Source organism: Solanum pennellii, chromosome 6 (assembly GCF_001406875.1).
Source record: "Solanum pennellii chromosome 6, SPENNV200".
In the NCBI taxonomy this organism is placed as follows: Eukaryota; Viridiplantae; Streptophyta; class Magnoliopsida; order Solanales; family Solanaceae; genus Solanum; species Solanum pennellii.
In genome coordinates, this window is record NC_028642.1 from 46,738,151 (window position 1) to 46,756,581 (window position 18,431).

The 18,431-nt window shown below is 35.5% G+C and overlaps 2 protein-coding genes across 2 annotated transcripts; one reads left to right on the forward strand and one right to left on the reverse strand.

Annotated features, from left to right (window-relative positions):
- The first annotated feature begins 2,100 nt into the window (after positions 1-2,100).
- Positions 2,101-2,833, forward strand: LOC114077518. The gene has a single exon (XM_027917475.1). It carries the CDS (start codon positions 2,289-2,291, stop codon positions 2,733-2,735), a length of 447 nt encoding a protein of 148 aa, XP_027773276.1. The 5' UTR covers positions 2,101-2,288; the 3' UTR covers positions 2,736-2,833.
- A 329-nt stretch (positions 2,834-3,162) lies between these two features.
- Positions 3,163-16,823, reverse strand: LOC107022368. The gene is made up of 4 exons (XM_027917950.1): positions 16,430-16,823; positions 5,973-6,541; positions 5,809-5,869; positions 3,163-3,242 (listed from the first exon to the last, which is right to left on the reverse strand). Exons 1-4 carry the CDS (start codon positions 16,821-16,823, stop codon positions 3,163-3,165), a joined length of 1,104 nt encoding a protein of 367 aa, XP_027773751.1.
- Positions 16,824-18,431: the final 1,608 nt, after the last annotated feature.

The window sequence follows — 18,431 nt, forward strand, 5'->3', positions numbered from 1 at the left end:
TTGAGGTCAAAGTTAAATTTTGAAGCTAAGTTTAGGTCAAATATATGTATTATGCTTATAAAGAACTCATTCAAACTCATCCTGAGCTGAAAGCTATGGCCGTTTGAAAATGGTCAAAACTCACTTCTAAAATGTGGAAATTTACCAGATTCCTTTACATATTTCCAAATTTGATTATTCTTGTTTTTCTTAGCTTAACCTTTGTTGTTACATAAGCAACAACACTAAATCCAAATATTATAAAAAGATGAGAACTACGAAAAAGTCACCTCACGAATTGATGTGTTGTCAAAAGTAATGATAAAACCAATTATGCATGAATTGAATGTGGATACATATTGGAACTGATATGTTGTCAAAAGGAACTAAGTATTCCGTGAAAGTTTATAAATGTTTTCACATTTAAGTTAAGAACTGAAATTGAGATTTCCAAAGAGCTTTGGGGCTAGTTTTCAAATAAGAATTATCCCTTTCTAAATAAAGCAAGAAAGTAAACTGAGATTCTCAAGATAGCCTTTTGAGCTAAATTTTAAGCATTAATCTCAAATCACAGAAGTAAGTAGTTATGTTTTAAAAACATAGAATTACAAATGAAGCAACAACACTACCTCAAAATATTATAAAAAGATGAGAAATACGAAAAAGTAATCTAACGAACTGATGTGGTGTCAAAAGGAATGACAAAATCAATTATGCACATCAAAAAAGTTTTTTTAAATTGATATGACCTTCCTTTGGTTGGTGTAGCACAATTTTAAAAAAAATATTTTTGATGTGCATAATTGATTTTGTCATTCCTTTTGACATCATATCAGTTCGTTAGGTGATTTTTTCGTATTTCTCATCTTTTTATAATATTTTGATGTAGTGTTGTTGCTTCATTTGTAATTCTATGTTTTTAAAAAATAGTTACTTACTAATGTGATTTGATATTAGTGCTCAAAACTTAGCTCAAAAGGCTATCTTGAGAATCTCAGTTTCCTTTCTTGCTTTATTTAGAATTCTTATCCGAAAACTAGCCCGAAAGCTCCTTGAAAATCTCAGTTTCCATTCTTAACTTAAATGTGAAACCATTTATAAACTTTCAGGGAATACTTAGTTCCTTTTGACAACACATCAGTTCCAATATGTATCCACATTCAATCCATGCATAATTGGTTTTATCATTCCTTTTGACAACACCTCAGTTTGTTAGGTGACTTCTTCGTAAAGGAATCTGGAAAATTTCCACATTTTAAAAGTAAGTTTTGACCATTTTCAAACAGCCATAACTTCCAGCTCAGGATGAGTTTGAATGAGTTCTTTATAGGCATAATACATATATTGGACCCTAAACTTGACTTCAAATTTTAATTTTGACCTCAAACTTTTATAGTGCACAAATAGGCACTTTAACTAGCCTATCTTTCAATAAATAAACACGCGATTTTTGAAGCCAAAGTGCGTGAAATGCAAACGCTCCCACGTGTATTAGTGAGCCAATCAGTGACTGCCAACTAATTAAACATTTTACACGTCTTTTTTTTTAAAAAAAATATCTTACACGTTATTTTGAAACTTAAAAAAGATAAAATTAATTTTAATTAATATAAAAGAGATTCGTTAAGGGTAGAATTGTCATTTCAACATTTTTTTACCGTTGTGGGCTTAAAAAATTACCCCTCACTGGCGCAAAATGCGTGCATTTCACGCATTTTGCCAGGTAGGAATTGCGTGTTTATTTATTGAAAGATAGAATAGTTAAAGTGCCTATTTGTGCACTATGAAAGTTTGACGTCAAAGTTAAAATTTGAAGCCAAGTTTAGGGTCCAATATATGTATTGTGCCTTCTTTATATGAATCGAAATCTCGTCGGAAGATCTTTCGAACGACTTCAAGTTTGCGAAATTCCGAGGTTGTATGAGGGAGATATGACTTCTAGAAGTTGGGCTGTTGAGCAGAGGAAATTCCAAATCCGGATTTGTTAAGGGTGTTTTGGTCTTTTCCTAAATTAATTATTATATTCGTTTTAAGGGTAATAAGTTGGGGTCTAAGCTGATCCCAATCAATTTTCACATTTAGAGAATAAGTTAGGGATTTAAGAGAAAGAAGAAAAGAGGAGAAGGGAGAAGAAGACGCGAGAACACCAAGAATTCGTTCATGGATTTCGTCGAGTGTAATCCCTAACAAGGTAATTGCCCTATTGGATACACACTTAGGTCAATAGAATCCCAAATTGCCCTATTGGAGTTTTGAATCTTATCAACATTTGTCTTCTTCTTATCGTTTTAACCTCAACAATTCAGGGTATGAGAGCACATCCTCTCTCCCTGAAAACAAAAATTGGAGGAATTGATTCAAATTTTTCAGAACAGCAACAACACATTCCTAATTCCGCAATGAAGAAACTCCGGAGACTTCCTCATGTATTTAACTACTTTCTGCAATTGCCGTTCCGTTCTGATGCAAATGTGGCGGTGGAAGAGAAGGAAGGATTCTTCGGTTTCGTGGCGAAAATCGAACTAGAAGGAGCTGGGGATGGACAAGTGAGGGCACAGGCAGTAGAGATTCATCCTGGGGTAACAAAGATCGTTGTAAGAAAAGGAAATGGAGATGGTGATGAGGATGAAAAACTGAATGTGGATGCATGGAGGTACAGGTTGCCTGCTTCGACTATGCCGGAGCTGGCCACAACAGTATTTGTAGACAGAGCTTGTGTGTGTAGAGACGCTGACCAACTTATTTTTGTACAATAGTTAACTTTTTCATATTTGATGTATCAATTACACAAACAATTAGTATATCAGAATATATGCTTATGACGAAACTTCAATCATGTATACTATATATCTAAACTTCAGTCATATAAAACTTCAAATATTGGATAAAGTTTTGAACACCATATGTCCAAAGTTAGTATGAAATAGTACATACGCAAAACAACAAGTTCTTGGCAATTGTAACATACATATGTATGTTTACTTAAACAACAAGGTATATAGTTCCATTGAAATAATGAAAACACTTGGGCTCTTTCTTTTGAGCACATGGTGATAATGTATTAATGTACGAGTAGCAATGTATCAAATCATAATACCAAATCATTTTTTGTAACGCTGAAGTTGGGACTAGCTTGCACATTCCACTGTGTACTTGTTGCCTCCCATAAGGGTAACTTTACAATCAAAGTTCAGGCTGATTTGAGTCATCCAGTGTCTTTCTCTTCTGACTGAGATTTTGATCTTGCGAGGTACCACAGTTAGCTGAAAAATACAGAAATTAACTTCATGAAAATCATTGTCCAAAATTTGAAGGATTAAAAGAATCCTACATGACATTAGAAATATGTAGGGTATGAATTGCCACAAGATACGATAATAATAACAAATTGAGCACTAAATCAAGATTCCAGAAATACGAATAGACAATCATCTTTAGAAAATATGGTTGCCCATCAAGCCCAACAAGAAGAATCACAAGAACAATAACAACAATATCTATCTGCATAAATCAGCCTAACAGATAGGCTGAAATCTAAGCAGTATTGCTAAAGGCAGAGAACCAATAACGTTAGCTTCATCCAAAATGATGTGTGTCAAAAAAAAAAATGAGACATCCAAAATCTGTGAAATGAAGGCATGAATCAAGGAAGAATGAATTGTCTAAGATAGATTTGAATGAAGGAGAAAGAACACACGCTAACCACAAGAAAGAACAAGCCGAACAAATTTGACTATGAGCGAGAAAATCCCTTAGGAGTAAAACACTGAAAATCAGAGAAGAAGATTGCGCAACTTCTCTTCTTCTCAGATCAAATTCAGTGACATTCCAGATCAAAGATTAGTTGAAGATCAGCGAATTAATATTAATTCTATTCCGTCCAAGCATCGGTAAAGAAGCAGCCACGCAATATAAAAGCAGATCATCATCACAAAAGTATCAAGCATTAGTTACTGTCTGTAATTATTAGAGTATCAATAGAAGACCCCCTTATTGTTATGAGTTCAGGTACTAGTTAGTTTCCTTAAGTTTAGCTGTAAGAGATGATGAACTTATTGTTAAGATTTTTAGCGGACTGGCCCTGAGTACCGTGAAATCTCTGCTTCCATAAGATCAAGGGATTCTTCCTTGAGTTTTGAAGAGTTGTTTCACAAGCTTACAGATTATGAACTTTTTATCTTCCATGATCACAACTGCTGTCACACAGAAGGTGAACATGCCATCCAAGTCTTATAGGAACAATCTTAATCACTTCAACAATCAACAATGGAAACCTCCTGTAACTCAAAAGTCCAGCAACAACAGTAAGCAAGACTGGAGGTCGAATTCGAGACCATCTGTCTGCTGCCAACTGTGCCAAAAATTAGGTCACACTGCAGATGTATATTGTTTTGAATCGACGTTTTGAAGCTAAGGCCAACTTTACTTCTGGTCTTGGGTTTTGGATTCTGGCGGGACTCATCATGTCACCACTGATCCGCACAATCTTGAAGAGTATACAGGCAATGAGGGCATATCCATGGGTGAGTGTAAAACCATTTCTATAACTCATACTGGTTCAATCTCTTATACAAGCATCTAATTCTGCTTTTAGGCTTTAATTTCTAACACTCTTTGTCCTCATCAATAAAAAAAACTTGATTTTTGTCCGCCAAGTTTCGTCAAGACAATCTGACATCTGCTGAGTTTTTTCCTATTACTTTTATTTGGAAGGACCTGCATTCCCAAAAGCCACTGGTACAAGATCGGAATAAGAATGGACTCTATGAGTGGCCATATCAAGCAACAAAACCAGATCCCACACCAAACAGAATAACAGCTAGGTCCCAAGTTCTGTTATGTTAGGAACCAAGTTCAAGCACACGAGGTCTTGTTACACACACTTACGCTTGTGATCAACTTGCTGATACATTTAGGATTTACCAAGCCCTTGCCAAAACCAGCCTTTGAATAGTGTTGTTCCAAGTTAGGCATTGTTGCACTACGCCTAACTTGAGTGGGTGTATTAATCATTAGTTACTCTAATTATTAGTTCCTGTAACAAATACTATTTTAGAGTATCAATAGATGACTCCCCCTATTTTTTAGGAGTTCAGGTAGTAGTTGGTTTCCTTAAGTGTAGCTGTAGGTTATTCTTATCTGTCGTATTTAAAAGTGTGGGTACTGAATGAATAAGATTATCTTTCGACTACTTTTCTGTTTTATAAGAAGAAGAATGTGAAACTTCTCGAGGATAACAACTGGCTAGCTATCTGTCTAACTATTAACATTCAAACTCTAAGGAAACCCAAGGGGACTGGATTAGGCACCACATCGGTGATCTGAACTAGTATAAAAATCTGTGTCAACTGTGTCTTTTATCTCTTTATGCCTTATATAATATGTTGTTTTATCTAATTGTCTAAACTCTAGGGTAATCGACTTGAAGAAATCAACAGTCGACCAATTATAACTTGACTAACATTCGAAAATAATTTCGATTCACCTCCTCACCCCACACCATCCTCTTTTGTTTCACATACTAATGTGGTGATACAGATCATGCAACAAATAATTCCTCTTTCATACTCTTTCCAAGGCACTCCAATTTTATTTTCTTGTCATATTGCAGTTTAGTTTGCACCAAGCGTTTTTGGTATTTGTGGACAACAGGAAGCACTGAAATAGACATAACTTACAATGCACAGATGTATATATTTTTATCATGAAATAGACTATACTTAAAACAAAATAAACACATTTGCACATAAATATCTCGCTCAAATACAGATATTCAAGTCGAAGTGACAGGTCAACACAAACAAGACTATGACAAGATAAAGAAGTTACCAGTGCTATCCCCACAGTTTTCCCTTTTCAATGCATCTTGAATGCCGACTCCTTTCACAAGCTGATATGATTATCAAATTGGTTATTCTAGTAACGAAACCTCAAAACTGGAAAAAAAAGATAGCATCATAGGAAACAAAGTACCATTAATCAATTAGCTATACCTTTGCATTGATTGATTCAATACGATCCAACAACTCTTTTGCACTACTTTTTTGTGAGTCACACAAAATACGAATGCCAAGATTCAAAATCTTTTTGATGTCATCATAAGAAGCAACAGATGTGCAAATGCTTAAAAGCTTCAAAGCATGTGGAACCAAATCCGTCCTTGAATCACAATATCGACAGAGATACTCTGCATTCAAATTGATGCTTCCTTTGACTGTCCCAGCCATGTAAGCTCGTAGTGCACACTCTAGATGGGAAACATGTCCACATATGTGGCCATCAACTACTGTACCTTCACATCGGATGTAACTGTACCCATCATAGTCCAAAACAATAAGCTTCCTGCAAAGTATACAACAGCAGTCTCCGCAAAAACCAGGCTCACTGCAACAGAGATCACAAAATCTGGTGCTCGTCAAAGGATTTTCTGCTGTTAAACTGCTACAGATTCGGTTTCCAGCCTTACAAGTAATGACTCCGAAAGGAGAATCAGACAGTAAAGGCTGCATTTTTGTCCCTGAAGATGCAGTCCTCTCTTTTGTATCTGAGTCAAAACCAATATCTAAATAATGAAAAAAAATTGGCATAAGGTTAGTAAACTACCAGTAGTGGCGGAGCCAGAATTTCAATAGTTTTTATGCCAAGCAGATTCAACAACTTACAGATATGCAAAAAAAATCATTTTCCCTATCTATATGGTGTAATTTTCAACGAAGCTCCGTTGCGCACGGTATAATCATGGACAAAATTCACTTCAAAACAAAAAGATCCACCAAAAGGGAATAAAAAAATATAAATTTGTGTGGACTGACTAGGTACTTGTAATGAATAGGAAACCAAGTTCAGATCACCATTTTCCTAAAAATCCAAATTCTTGAGAAAACTCGAAATGTTTGACTTCGAAATTAGGATTTAAATAGCCTCTACTGATGGGGTAATAAATCTTGAAGTAAACAATGGGTAATAAAGACGGGGAGTTAAATATCGTTACCCAATTGAAGAATCTCGAAAAGCCCCTTTTTTATTGCCTTTACCGAGCTCCCGAAGTTCAGAAATGGTGAAATAAGGATGAATCCATGATTTTGGAAAGAAGAATCTATCCAGGTCACTTTTACCCTTCCCAATCGCGACCCATTCTGATGAGTAATGCTGGTCAACTCATTAATTGACCATTGTGATTGTGACACAGGGCCACGCGATCAGGATGCTCAAGATGCTATTGCGATTGCAAAATCCTCCATGCGATCGTGAAGCACAAGACCACATCCCAATGTGACCGCAACCAAGAGCCTCGCGATCACAAAGAATACTTAACATGCATCAGATACAACACATCAGCGAACACAAAGACTCAACAAAATCACCTAATGAACCCTCGAGATTCATTCGGAATTTCGCACACACAAACCAGATATGCTACCCAATTAAACTCGACGTTCCAGACTCAATGGAACGCCGGAACACGGATACAAAGTCTCCATAAGTATCCATTTAAGTTGCAATAAACTAACTTCTACTCAAAAACACTAAACTGCCCTCGAAACCTCTAAAATCTCAACCAAGATCTTATGTAGGACTAAAACATCCCTCTAATCCAGTGGTGTCATCAGAATTCCAATCTTAGTGTTCAAACTCGTATGTTGACCAAAGTCAACTATTGGCCTAATTATACTTAAACTTCCAACTCAAGGGCTCAAATCCACGAAAATGACCCCATAATGGAAAACAACCAAATTCTGCAGTTTGGAGCTGATGGAACAGACTAAATACCCTTTCGAGACACGTAGTTCCGATTGTTGCCAATAGCAACTTTTAACAACTTGAGCTGTCCAAAACTCTAAAGCTTCCAAAAGTTTCAACTTTCCAATCCAATTTTAAAACCAACTTCATAAACTAAAAAAGTGAAAAGCATGAATTGGGACGATTATCGAGAGGGGCATAATGATAAGTTTTCCAAAAGTGTAACACCCCGTCTTCGAAAGAGGAAAGCTTAACAAATTTTATAACTCCCCGGTGCCATCCACAAGGGACACCCACAGTCCGTGGTGTGGGCCACAGACAGTAGGTGGGTCCATGGATGGGTGCCTTAGGAATTGTCCAGGCATGGACCACAGTTGGACCTACGGACCGTAGGTGGGTCCACGAACCGTAGTCTTGGAACCTGAGGTCAAGACAAAAGTCTCTGACCACCAACCATGGTTCACCAGGATGGACCGCTGACTGGTCCGTCGGTTGGTAGGTCGATGACAACTCACAGTTCAAATGAGTTCATAAGTATTGTGAAGATATGGGTATTGATCACGAATTGAAAGTAATATATTTGCCCGAACAAAATGAAAATCTCGAAGAGGAAGAACAAAACAACAGTTGAAATGGCTAGATGTGTGTTGCTGGAAAAGAAACTACCACAAAGCTTTTGGGAGAAGCTATTCATACTTCAACGTATCTGTTAAATAGGCTGCCAACAAAAGCTGTGGATGAAAAGACTCCTATTGAGGCATGGAGTGGAATACAACCATCTGCAAAACATCTAAAAGTTTTTGTGGATGAAAAGACTCCTATTGAGGCATGGAGTGGAATACAACCATCTGCAAAGCATCTAAAAGTTTTTGGTTCAATATGCTACACTCATGTTCCTTCTGTGAAAAGAAGCAAACTTGAACCAAAAGGTGAATTGGGGATCTTTATTGGTTATTCATCACAAGCCAAGCGTTTTAGAGTTTTCAACTTGCAAAAAAATGTATTACAATCCGAAGAGATGTAGTCGTGAATGAGCATGCTTATTGGAACTGGGATAAGGAGCAAATTGAGAAATATAATGCATTTTTTTTTAGAACTTGAGTCCGCTGCCTTAAACCAAATCATTTGGGTCCCAAACTCTGGAAGAAGACGAAGAATCAGACGGGGAATCCTCACTTGATTCACCAATTTTGAAGACAAGGTCCTTTTTCGAGATATATGAAAGATGTAAAGTTGCAATATCGGAACCAAATAGCTATCAAGAAGCATCAAGACATGAAGTTTAAATTGAAGCCATGAGGGAGAAGATTGGTATGATGGAAAAGAATGATACTTGGAAGTGGGTTTGTAGAACCAAATCAATCCAGATAGCTCAGTTTATAAATACAAAGCCAGGCTTGTTGTGATGGAGACACGTTTGCACCTGTTGCACGACATGATACAAGCTGCTATTTGCTTTCGCAGCTCAGTCAAATTGGAAGCTGTATCATTTATGTGAAATCAGCATTCTTAAATGGATTGTTGCGGGAGGAGATCTATGTTGATCAACCAGAAGGCTTTCAAGTTGCAAGAATGGAGGATAAAGTCTACCGACTTCATAAGGCATTGTATCGACTAAAACAGGCTCCTCGAGCATGGTACAGTAAGATTGATGATCATCTCATTCAACGTGGCTTCAAGAGAAGTGAAAATGAAGCCACTTTATATGTAAAGAAGGCTTAAGGAGGAGACGTGTTTGTGGTGTCACTCTATGTTGTTGATCTTGGTAACAGGAAGCAATAAAGCTATGGTGAATCAGTTCGTGCAAGAAATGGAGACCAAGTTCGAAATGTCAGATTTGGGTGAATGAGTTACTTTTTGGGAATGGAGATTCATGAAGCTACTGTTGGAATATTTATTTCTCTGAGAAAATATGCATTGGATATTCTTGAAAGGTTTAAGATAGAGAGGTGCAAGCCTGTACCGACCACACTGGTTCACAATGAAAAGATTTCGAAGTTTGAAGGGGGTCACTGATCCAACAGTTCATAGAAGTTTGATTGGTAGTTTGCTGTATTCGACAGCAACAAGACCCGATCTCATGTTTGCAGCAAGTCTACTATCGAGGTTTATGCAAGCTCCAAGTCAAGTTCATGTTGGTGTTGCTAAACAAACGTTGAGATATATCGATGGAACTGCTGATTATGGTATTTTGTTTAAAAGGGAAGAGCAAGGGCAACTGATGGGTTACTCAGATAGTGATTGGGCAGGAAGCGTCGATGATATGAAAAGCACTTCTGGATATGCTTTTACACTTGGTTCAGGCATGTTCTCATGAAATTCAAAGAAGCAAGAGATGGTAGCTTTACCTTCTGCAGAAGCAGAATACATCGCCGCTGCTGGTGCAACTAATCAGTCTCTATGGTTAAGAAATATTCTACGTGATCTGGAGCAAAAAATGACATTGAAGCTACTACATTAAGGTTGACAACAAATCAGTAATATCTATGGCCGAAAATTTAGTGCAACATGGTCGTAAAAAGCATATAAATGTGAAGTTTCACGCTATCAGGCATGCAGAGAAGGATGTTTTTTATTTAGAATGAGAAGGGCTAAGTTGGGGTCCAAGAAAAATCTCAAGGAGTGTCGGAGAATGAGATTTTTTTTAGATGTTTTTTATTTAATAGTTCTTTTTAAATATTATGTTTAGTATGTAAAGGAAAGGTAGTCCTTGGTTTATGGAATACGTTCTGTTAGAAAGTCAATAGGTTGGATATGTATAGTCCTCTACATACTCTGTAAAAGCTTATGTAGATATATGTGTTTTTCTTTGAGATATGATATATGAATGAAAATAACTGCATTTGCGACTTGGATATATGAGTCAATGAGTGACAAGGGATTGTCTTTGTTGAACAAGAAAAAATTGTTGGATGGTTACATAAATCAAGCTTTAAATTTTTGTGAGCATTGTGTGTTTGGTATGCAAACAAGGGTGATGTTCAGCAAGAAGGCTTTACACAAGACCAAAGACAAGTGAGATTATATACATTTGGACTTGTGGGGTTTAAACATAATTCCCTCGAAAAGTGGTGCAAGGTACTTCATGATTTTGATTGGCGATTTCTCAAGGATGGTATGGTGTATTTATTGAAAATAAAATATGAGGAATTTTTAACATTTTTTAAATGGAAGACGATCTTTGAGAGGCAAATCGAAAGAAAAGTTTAACGTCTCGAACTAAGAATAGGTTGGAATTTGCAACTTAGAGTTCAATAACGTCTTCAATAAAGAAGGCATAGTGAGACACCACATTTGCATTGGAAAACCACAACAAAATGGTGTTCCAGAACACATGAACAGAACACTTTGTAATAAGCATGAAGTATGCTTTCATGTGTTATCAAGGATTTTTGGGCTGAAGTCATCAATACAACTTGTTATTTGGTCAATAGATCTCCATCTACAGATATTGCGTTTAAAACTCCCTTTGAAGTTTGGTCTGCTGATTCAAATGTAAGAATATTTTGGGTGTTCTGCTTATGCTAATGTAAGGGATGTAAAACTTGAGCCGAGTTCAAAGAAGTGCATATTTCTAGGGTATGCAACTTGAGTGAAAAGTTACAGATTGTAGTGCATACAAGAAAAGACTCCGGGGTTAATTATTAGCACGGATGTGATATTCCATGAATATGCATCAGTAGACAGTTACAAGAAAAAGGCAATAGCAGAAACAAATTACGGTGTTAGTGACCGCATAGAGGTAGAACTTGAATCTCTACTAGATCACCCAATAGTTCAAAAGTAAAGGAGGTGCAATACATTAATGAATATGATAATTATGATGCACCTATACAACAACAATCATATAACATTGCAATTGGTAGGAAAAAGAGAGTGATCAACCAACAAAAAAGATTTGCAAACGTGGTTACTGAAAACCTTTTAGATATGCAAATTTTATAGAATTTGCTTTATCATCAATTGCAGAGACCATTGACATGCATGGTACTAATAGATATAAAGAAGCTATTTCTGGTTCAAAAGTAGATCGTTGGGTTGGTGCTATGGGTGAAAATATCGAGTCTCTTCAAAAGAATCAAACATGGAAGCTTGGTTCATTTCCAAGGGGACAAAAGGTAGTCAAACATCATATTGTCTGAGATGTTGTATCTAAAGGGGTTGTTGATGTAAAGAAAGTATCTACACATAATAATACAGGAGATACGATGACCAAGACAGTCTGGACCAATAATTTTAGGCATTGCCTAGACTTGATTGGTGTGACTTGTACTCAGTTAGCCCTGTGCAGGGCTTGGAGCAAGGCAGATATGTTTTATTTCAATTGGATATTCTTGATTGGTAGTTTGCTGTATTTGACAGCAACAAGACCCGATCTCATGTTTGCAGCAAGTCTACTATCGAGGTTTATGCAAGCTCCAAGTCAAGTTCATCTTGGTGTTGCTAAACAAACGTTGAGATATATCAATGGAACTGCTGATTATGGTATTTTGTTTAAAAGGGAAGAGCAAGGGCAACTGATGGGTTACTCAGATAGTGATTGGGCAGGAAGCGTCGATGATATGAAAAGCACTTCTTGATATGCTTTTACACTTGGTTCAGGCATGTTCTCATGGAATTCAAAGAAGCAAGAGATGGTAGCTTTATCTTCTGCATAAGCAGAATACATCGCTGCTGCTGGTGCAACTAATCAGTCTCTATGGTTAAGAAATATTCTACGTGATCTGGAGCAAAAAATGACATTGAAGCTACTACATTAAGGTTGACAACAAATCAGTAATATCTATGGCCGAAAATTCAGTGCAACATGGTCGTTAAAAGCATATAAATGTAAAGTTTTACGCTATCAGGCAAGCAGAGAAGGATGGCGAAGTTAAACTTGTTCATTGCAACTCAGATCAGCAGATTGCAGACATTATGACCAAGGCTCTTCCTAAGGGCAAATTTGAAGTTTTAAGGGCTAAGTTGGGGTCCAAGAAAAATCTCAAGGAGGAGTGTTAGAAAATGAGATTTTTTTAGATGGTTTTTGTTTAATAGTTCTTTTTAAATATTATGTTTAGTATATAAAGGAAAGGTAGTCCTTGGATTATGGAATACATTCTGCTAGAAAGTCAATAGTGGTTGGATATGAATGGTCCTCTACATACTTTGTAAAAGCTTATGTAGATATATGTTTTTTTTTTTTTGAGATATGATATATGAATGAAAATAACTGCTTTTGAACTAAGTCCTTTTTTCTTGCTAGTTTCTAGTACTAACAAAATTATGTAAAGGCTCCATGGTACTCATGAAGGGTAAGCTTCATTCTGGACTTTGTTATCTACAAGCCAGTGAAGTTGAAGGAGAAACAATTGTAGTGCTGGGAAGAGTGATCTGAATCAATCCCAATTGTGACATTTGCGACTTGGATATATGAGTCAATACATTGCGCTTAAAACTCCCTTTGAAGTTTGATCCGGTTGGTCTGCTGATTCAAATTTAAGAATATTTTGGGTTTTCTGCTTATGCTCATGTAAGGGATGTAAAACTTGAGCCGAGTTCAAAGAAGTGCATATTTCTAGGGTATGCAACTGGGATGAAAAGTTACAGATTGTAGTGCACAGAAGAAAAGACTCCGGGGTTAATTACTAGCACGGATGTGATATTCAATGAATATGCATCAGTAGACAGTTATAAGAAAAGGCAATAGCAGAAACAAATTACGGTGTTAGTGACCGCATAGAGGTAGAACTTGAATCTCTGCTAGATCACCCAATAGTTCAAAAGTAAAGGAGGTGCAATACATTAATGAATATGATAATTATGATGCACCTATACAACAACAAGCATATAACAGGTAGGAAAAAGAGAGTAATCAACCAACAAAAAAGATTTGCAAACGTGGTTACTGAAAACCTTTTAGATGTGCAAATTTTATAGAATTTGCTTTATCATCAGTGGCAGAGACCATTGACATGCATGGTACTAATAGATATAAAGAAGCTATTTCTGGTTCAAAAGTAGATTGTTGGGTTGGTGCTATGGGTGAAAAGATCGAGTCTCTTCAAAAGAATCAAACATGGAAGCTTGGTTCGTTGCCAATGGGACAACAGGTAGTCAAACATCATATTGTCTGAGATGTTGTATCTAAAGGGGTTGTTGATGTAAAGAAAGTATCTATACATAATAATACAGGAGATACGATGCCTAGACTTGATTGGTGTGACTTGTACTCAGTTAGCCCTGTGGAGGGCTTGGAGCAAGGCAGATATGTTTTATTTCAATTGATGAAAGGAATTCAAGCCAAAGGGAAGATTTGTTAATTATGTTTTCAATTATATTCTCTTGTTTATTTTAGGTAACTATAATTAGTATTAGTTTAATTAGGAGACCCTTTGTACTAATAAATTTGGAAAAGGAGAATATTGTTCTTTTAGGATTAGGAAAATACTATATTAACTGCTTCTCTGTGTTCAGTGGTAGATCCGCCGCTCTCAGCTTCCATCTCCGGCTGAATCCTTACTATCCTCCGTGTTCGCCAGAAACTCGATTCACTTAAATTTAGGTATTTTCCAACTATTTATTTGAATCGTTTAGTTAGTTAAGACTTAAAACTGAAAAAATGTCTGATTGGTCTGAGCTTAACTCCAATCTTCTGGTTCTAGGGGAAAAAGGTGTGTTGAGTCGATGAGATGACTTGTAACATTCTGAATAGGCCAGAACGAAACAAGTCTGTTGCATCCATTTTCTGGTGTTGAAATCCAGCTGCCAGATAAAATTCTATACCAAGTGCCATTCGAGAAATAATGAATATTGTGGACACGTCACTTTCTCACGAGCAATCTCTATCCATAAAGTATTTTTGTCAGCTAATCCTTCTCATACATCTGACTAATGATCATTGAGGGAGACTTCAGTTTCCTCACTCTATGGAGACCAGGTGATTTGTTATGGACCAGACTATCGCCCTACAATGGACAAATTACTGATGTAGTATATTTCAATGGCAAATTTTTTGCAGTCGATTATAAGGATTGTATCTATGTTTGCTATGCCTCTGGCTCTGAAATTGATGAAAACCATCCCATAGCAGCTAAATCAACGTATTGATGGTATTATAACATCCTAGGATCGTTTTCTCCTGTTTCGAGAAGGATGCAGCTTGGACATGGGGGTGTTTCAAATGGAAGTATCCAGCCACATTATGATGGTGTTTCCATCAGTCGTGTTAATTTTTCAAGAAGTCTTTTTAGAATTTTGTAATACATGTATCTAGTAAATTGTGATACATGTATTTAGTTATTTGTGCAAAACATTTGATTTACATTATTACTATAAATACAAATGTAGTTGATGATAGTAATCATCTCAAGTGGCCTTAAGTAGCCTATAATGAACTTGAACATTCTCTAAAGATACTATTTTCCTTCCATATTTCCTACAGGATCTACCAGTGAACACAAAGAAGCAGCACACCATTAATATAGTATTTTCCTAATCCTACCACTTGGGGATTCTAAGACATGATACACAATATAGTCTAAGAGATTCTTAAGTATTGTAAGCTTCTTTTTTTCTTTCATAATGAAAAACTCTATCTGCTTTGTCGGGAGGAGTAAGCCTAACTGAACTTCATTAAATCCTTGTGTTATTCTTCTTCTCTAGTTTTTCTTTGTTTGTGATTGTGTGCCAGTTAATCCACAATATTTCCGCATCAATAGATATACAATGCATTTCCATTTAACCTTGTGAATGAAATTGGATATATCTTAAAAATTCCAACTATTTCTCTCCTTCAACCTTTGAGTTTGATTATTATTCATTTCCTTTTGTAGTTCAATTATTGTTTTACCTTGTTTTTTACTTTTGTTCAGGTTGATTTGTAAGATTGTCTATAGTATCTTGCTATAAATTTTTCATTTATGTTATTTCTTTCTCTATACTACGTATGACTGTTATTTCTCTTGAGCTGAGGATCTATCATAAATAATCTCTCTACCTAAGTAGTAGTAAGGTCAACATACACTTTACCCTCTTTAAATCTCATTTTGTTAGATTAAATTGCGTATTTTTTCTGTTGCGGATAATTAAACATTATAAAACAATTATAAAACAGGTAATTACATTCTCCAAAATACAACAACCATTCCAAATACTTTCCGTACGGACAACACAATTGTGTTTACATTTTTATATATTTTGATTTCTATAATACACAATTCGACGAAAAATGGATGTCAATGACTTCCTTAATAATTTCTAAAGTAAAATGAGCAATCTCAAAGCTTAACCAATATATATCTATATTAATGGATATTCAAAATACTTCTCAATGAGTATTAGAATAAATACTCTCATTAAATATGAGAACATAACAAAGTTTACTCCTAGCAGTATATTATACGAATTTTCACATTTTGTTTGGTAAACTGCAAGTACTTGTAACTGGTATCATAACATTCACATTTGACAGAAAAGGAAACAAACAAACTACTACGTAAAGATTAGAGATGGAACAAAGTCCATGGACACGGATGCATACGTGTAAAGGCCAAGAGGTGAGACATGTGATTTGGAATCGATCCTTACACATAACTCGGTAAATATTAAATTTATTTTGAAGTTTAGTATACACAGTGAGCCATGTGGTTATTACTGCTTCTTTTAAGTGATGCAAACAACTGAATAAATCTCTACAAGATATATACCGAAGAGCCTTGTTGAAGCTAACCTTTTGAGCTTGCCGATTGCTTTGAAGGAATCATCCAACTGAATGAGGCAAAGAATTGATCAATATCCATACCAGGGTACGCAGATTGGAGATATTTTTTTACTAAAGCCTTACTTCGAAAGGCATTTTCCTTTCCATTTTTCGGTGCCTGAAAACGCTCCGGAAGATACAAATATCTATCTTTGAAGGTGCCTTTGTTTGTAACTCTTTTCCCTGTCCTCCATCCCCACTTATCACCAACATTTGGCCAATCCATAGGAGCATATGGTAAACCTTCACCATATTCATTCTCAGAAACTGGATACAGTTGAAGCCCAGTTTCATTGATTGTAGATGCACTCTCATTATATACAACAAGTGCAAGACTCTCCCCAACCTCCTCGTTGGCTGACATTTAGCTGGAAATCTCTAACTCCGTTGATACCAATGAAAGTCTGAAATTGTAAAAAAATAATAAAGAAAAGAAATGTCAAAGTCCACATCAGAAAGCAAACTGTTTTTGGCTATAAAAACTATACTTCATATGAAAATAAATGTAAGAACTACAAATATTGGCGACCTAACCAGCAGAATGCTTGTATAATGCAGCATGCTTGATATAAACATTAGAATTTATACAACTCTTTATCGGTTTCCTCTCATTAATGCTATGTTTTGAATTTACTTCACCCCTAGTTTTATAAGAAACAATCAACTCGACTATATATTTAATTAAACTTACTATTTGTAGGAGACAATTCCATTTAGGATAGGTAGTAGTGATAGTTAGCGCTTTTATTTAGTGGAGGAACTAGTTTCTCGCAATGTATTCAATTGGACCCCCTTCACTAAAAAAAAATACTGTGCAATTATGGCAGACCCAATTTTCCTAGTTATGTGTAAATTGTTGAATCCCCTTGACATAAGGTAAGATACTAGTGTAGTGGCCAATGGGGTTCAAAATTTGTTTTAGATATTCAAATCTTAGGTGTACATTCTAGTATTTATCTCAAAAATTATTTTTGAATCTCTATAAGTCAATGCTATAATTGCATCTGCCAACTGTAGATTAACTGTTTACAAATACCAACTTGCACCTGAGGACAAGTTAAGTGGTCAGGCGCCTCCATGGCACAATGGGTGATGGATCACTCTAATACCATTGATACAATCGAGGAGAACATGAAACTAATGTGGAGTAAAGAAGACAATAAAAAGCTTTTAACACAAATGAGTACATTACCTACTTGAAGAAAAAAAAAACATTATTTTTTAAGCATTGAGGACAAATATATTAATTAACAGAAAACCCTGATTGAATTTGAGAACATACCTGAGAGATTAGGAACTTGACTAAATTGTTCTCCTGCTAATCCTAGACAAACAAGAAAAACATAAAATTCAAAAGCAAAGGAAAAAGAAAAAATCAAAACCCTAAAACGGCCTTGTGAAATGCGAAGGCTGTAATAAGTTTTTTTTTAATATTCAAAAACTTTTATATTCCCTCCATGTGTGAATTGGTACACACCTGTCACATTCCTTAACGAGCAATAATTAGAAGAGTAATTATATTGTATCATTCTTTGAATATAATTAATTATGTATTAGGGAAATCAATTGTACTTCCTCTAGTTTATATATTATAACTCTCCTCTTAAACAAAAATATTTAAGGACAACATTAATGACTAATTTTTTAATTATTAATATTCCTAAATTATTCTCTTAACAAACGTAAAGTAATTAATAACAGCATTAAAAGAAAGGATAGATACGGAAACAAAAATCCTAGTAACAATTATCTTGAACTTTGAAAATTTCACTTATTTTGAACTATAAAAAAACTTTTGACAATTCACTTAATTTGGATTAGAGAGTAAATCTACACACACATCATTTGAATAGTTGATGGTATATATATAGTATGCAATCTGTACTTTAATTAATAAAAAAGATGTTAAGCAACAATCCACATGAATATATATATATATATATATATATATATATATATATATATATATATA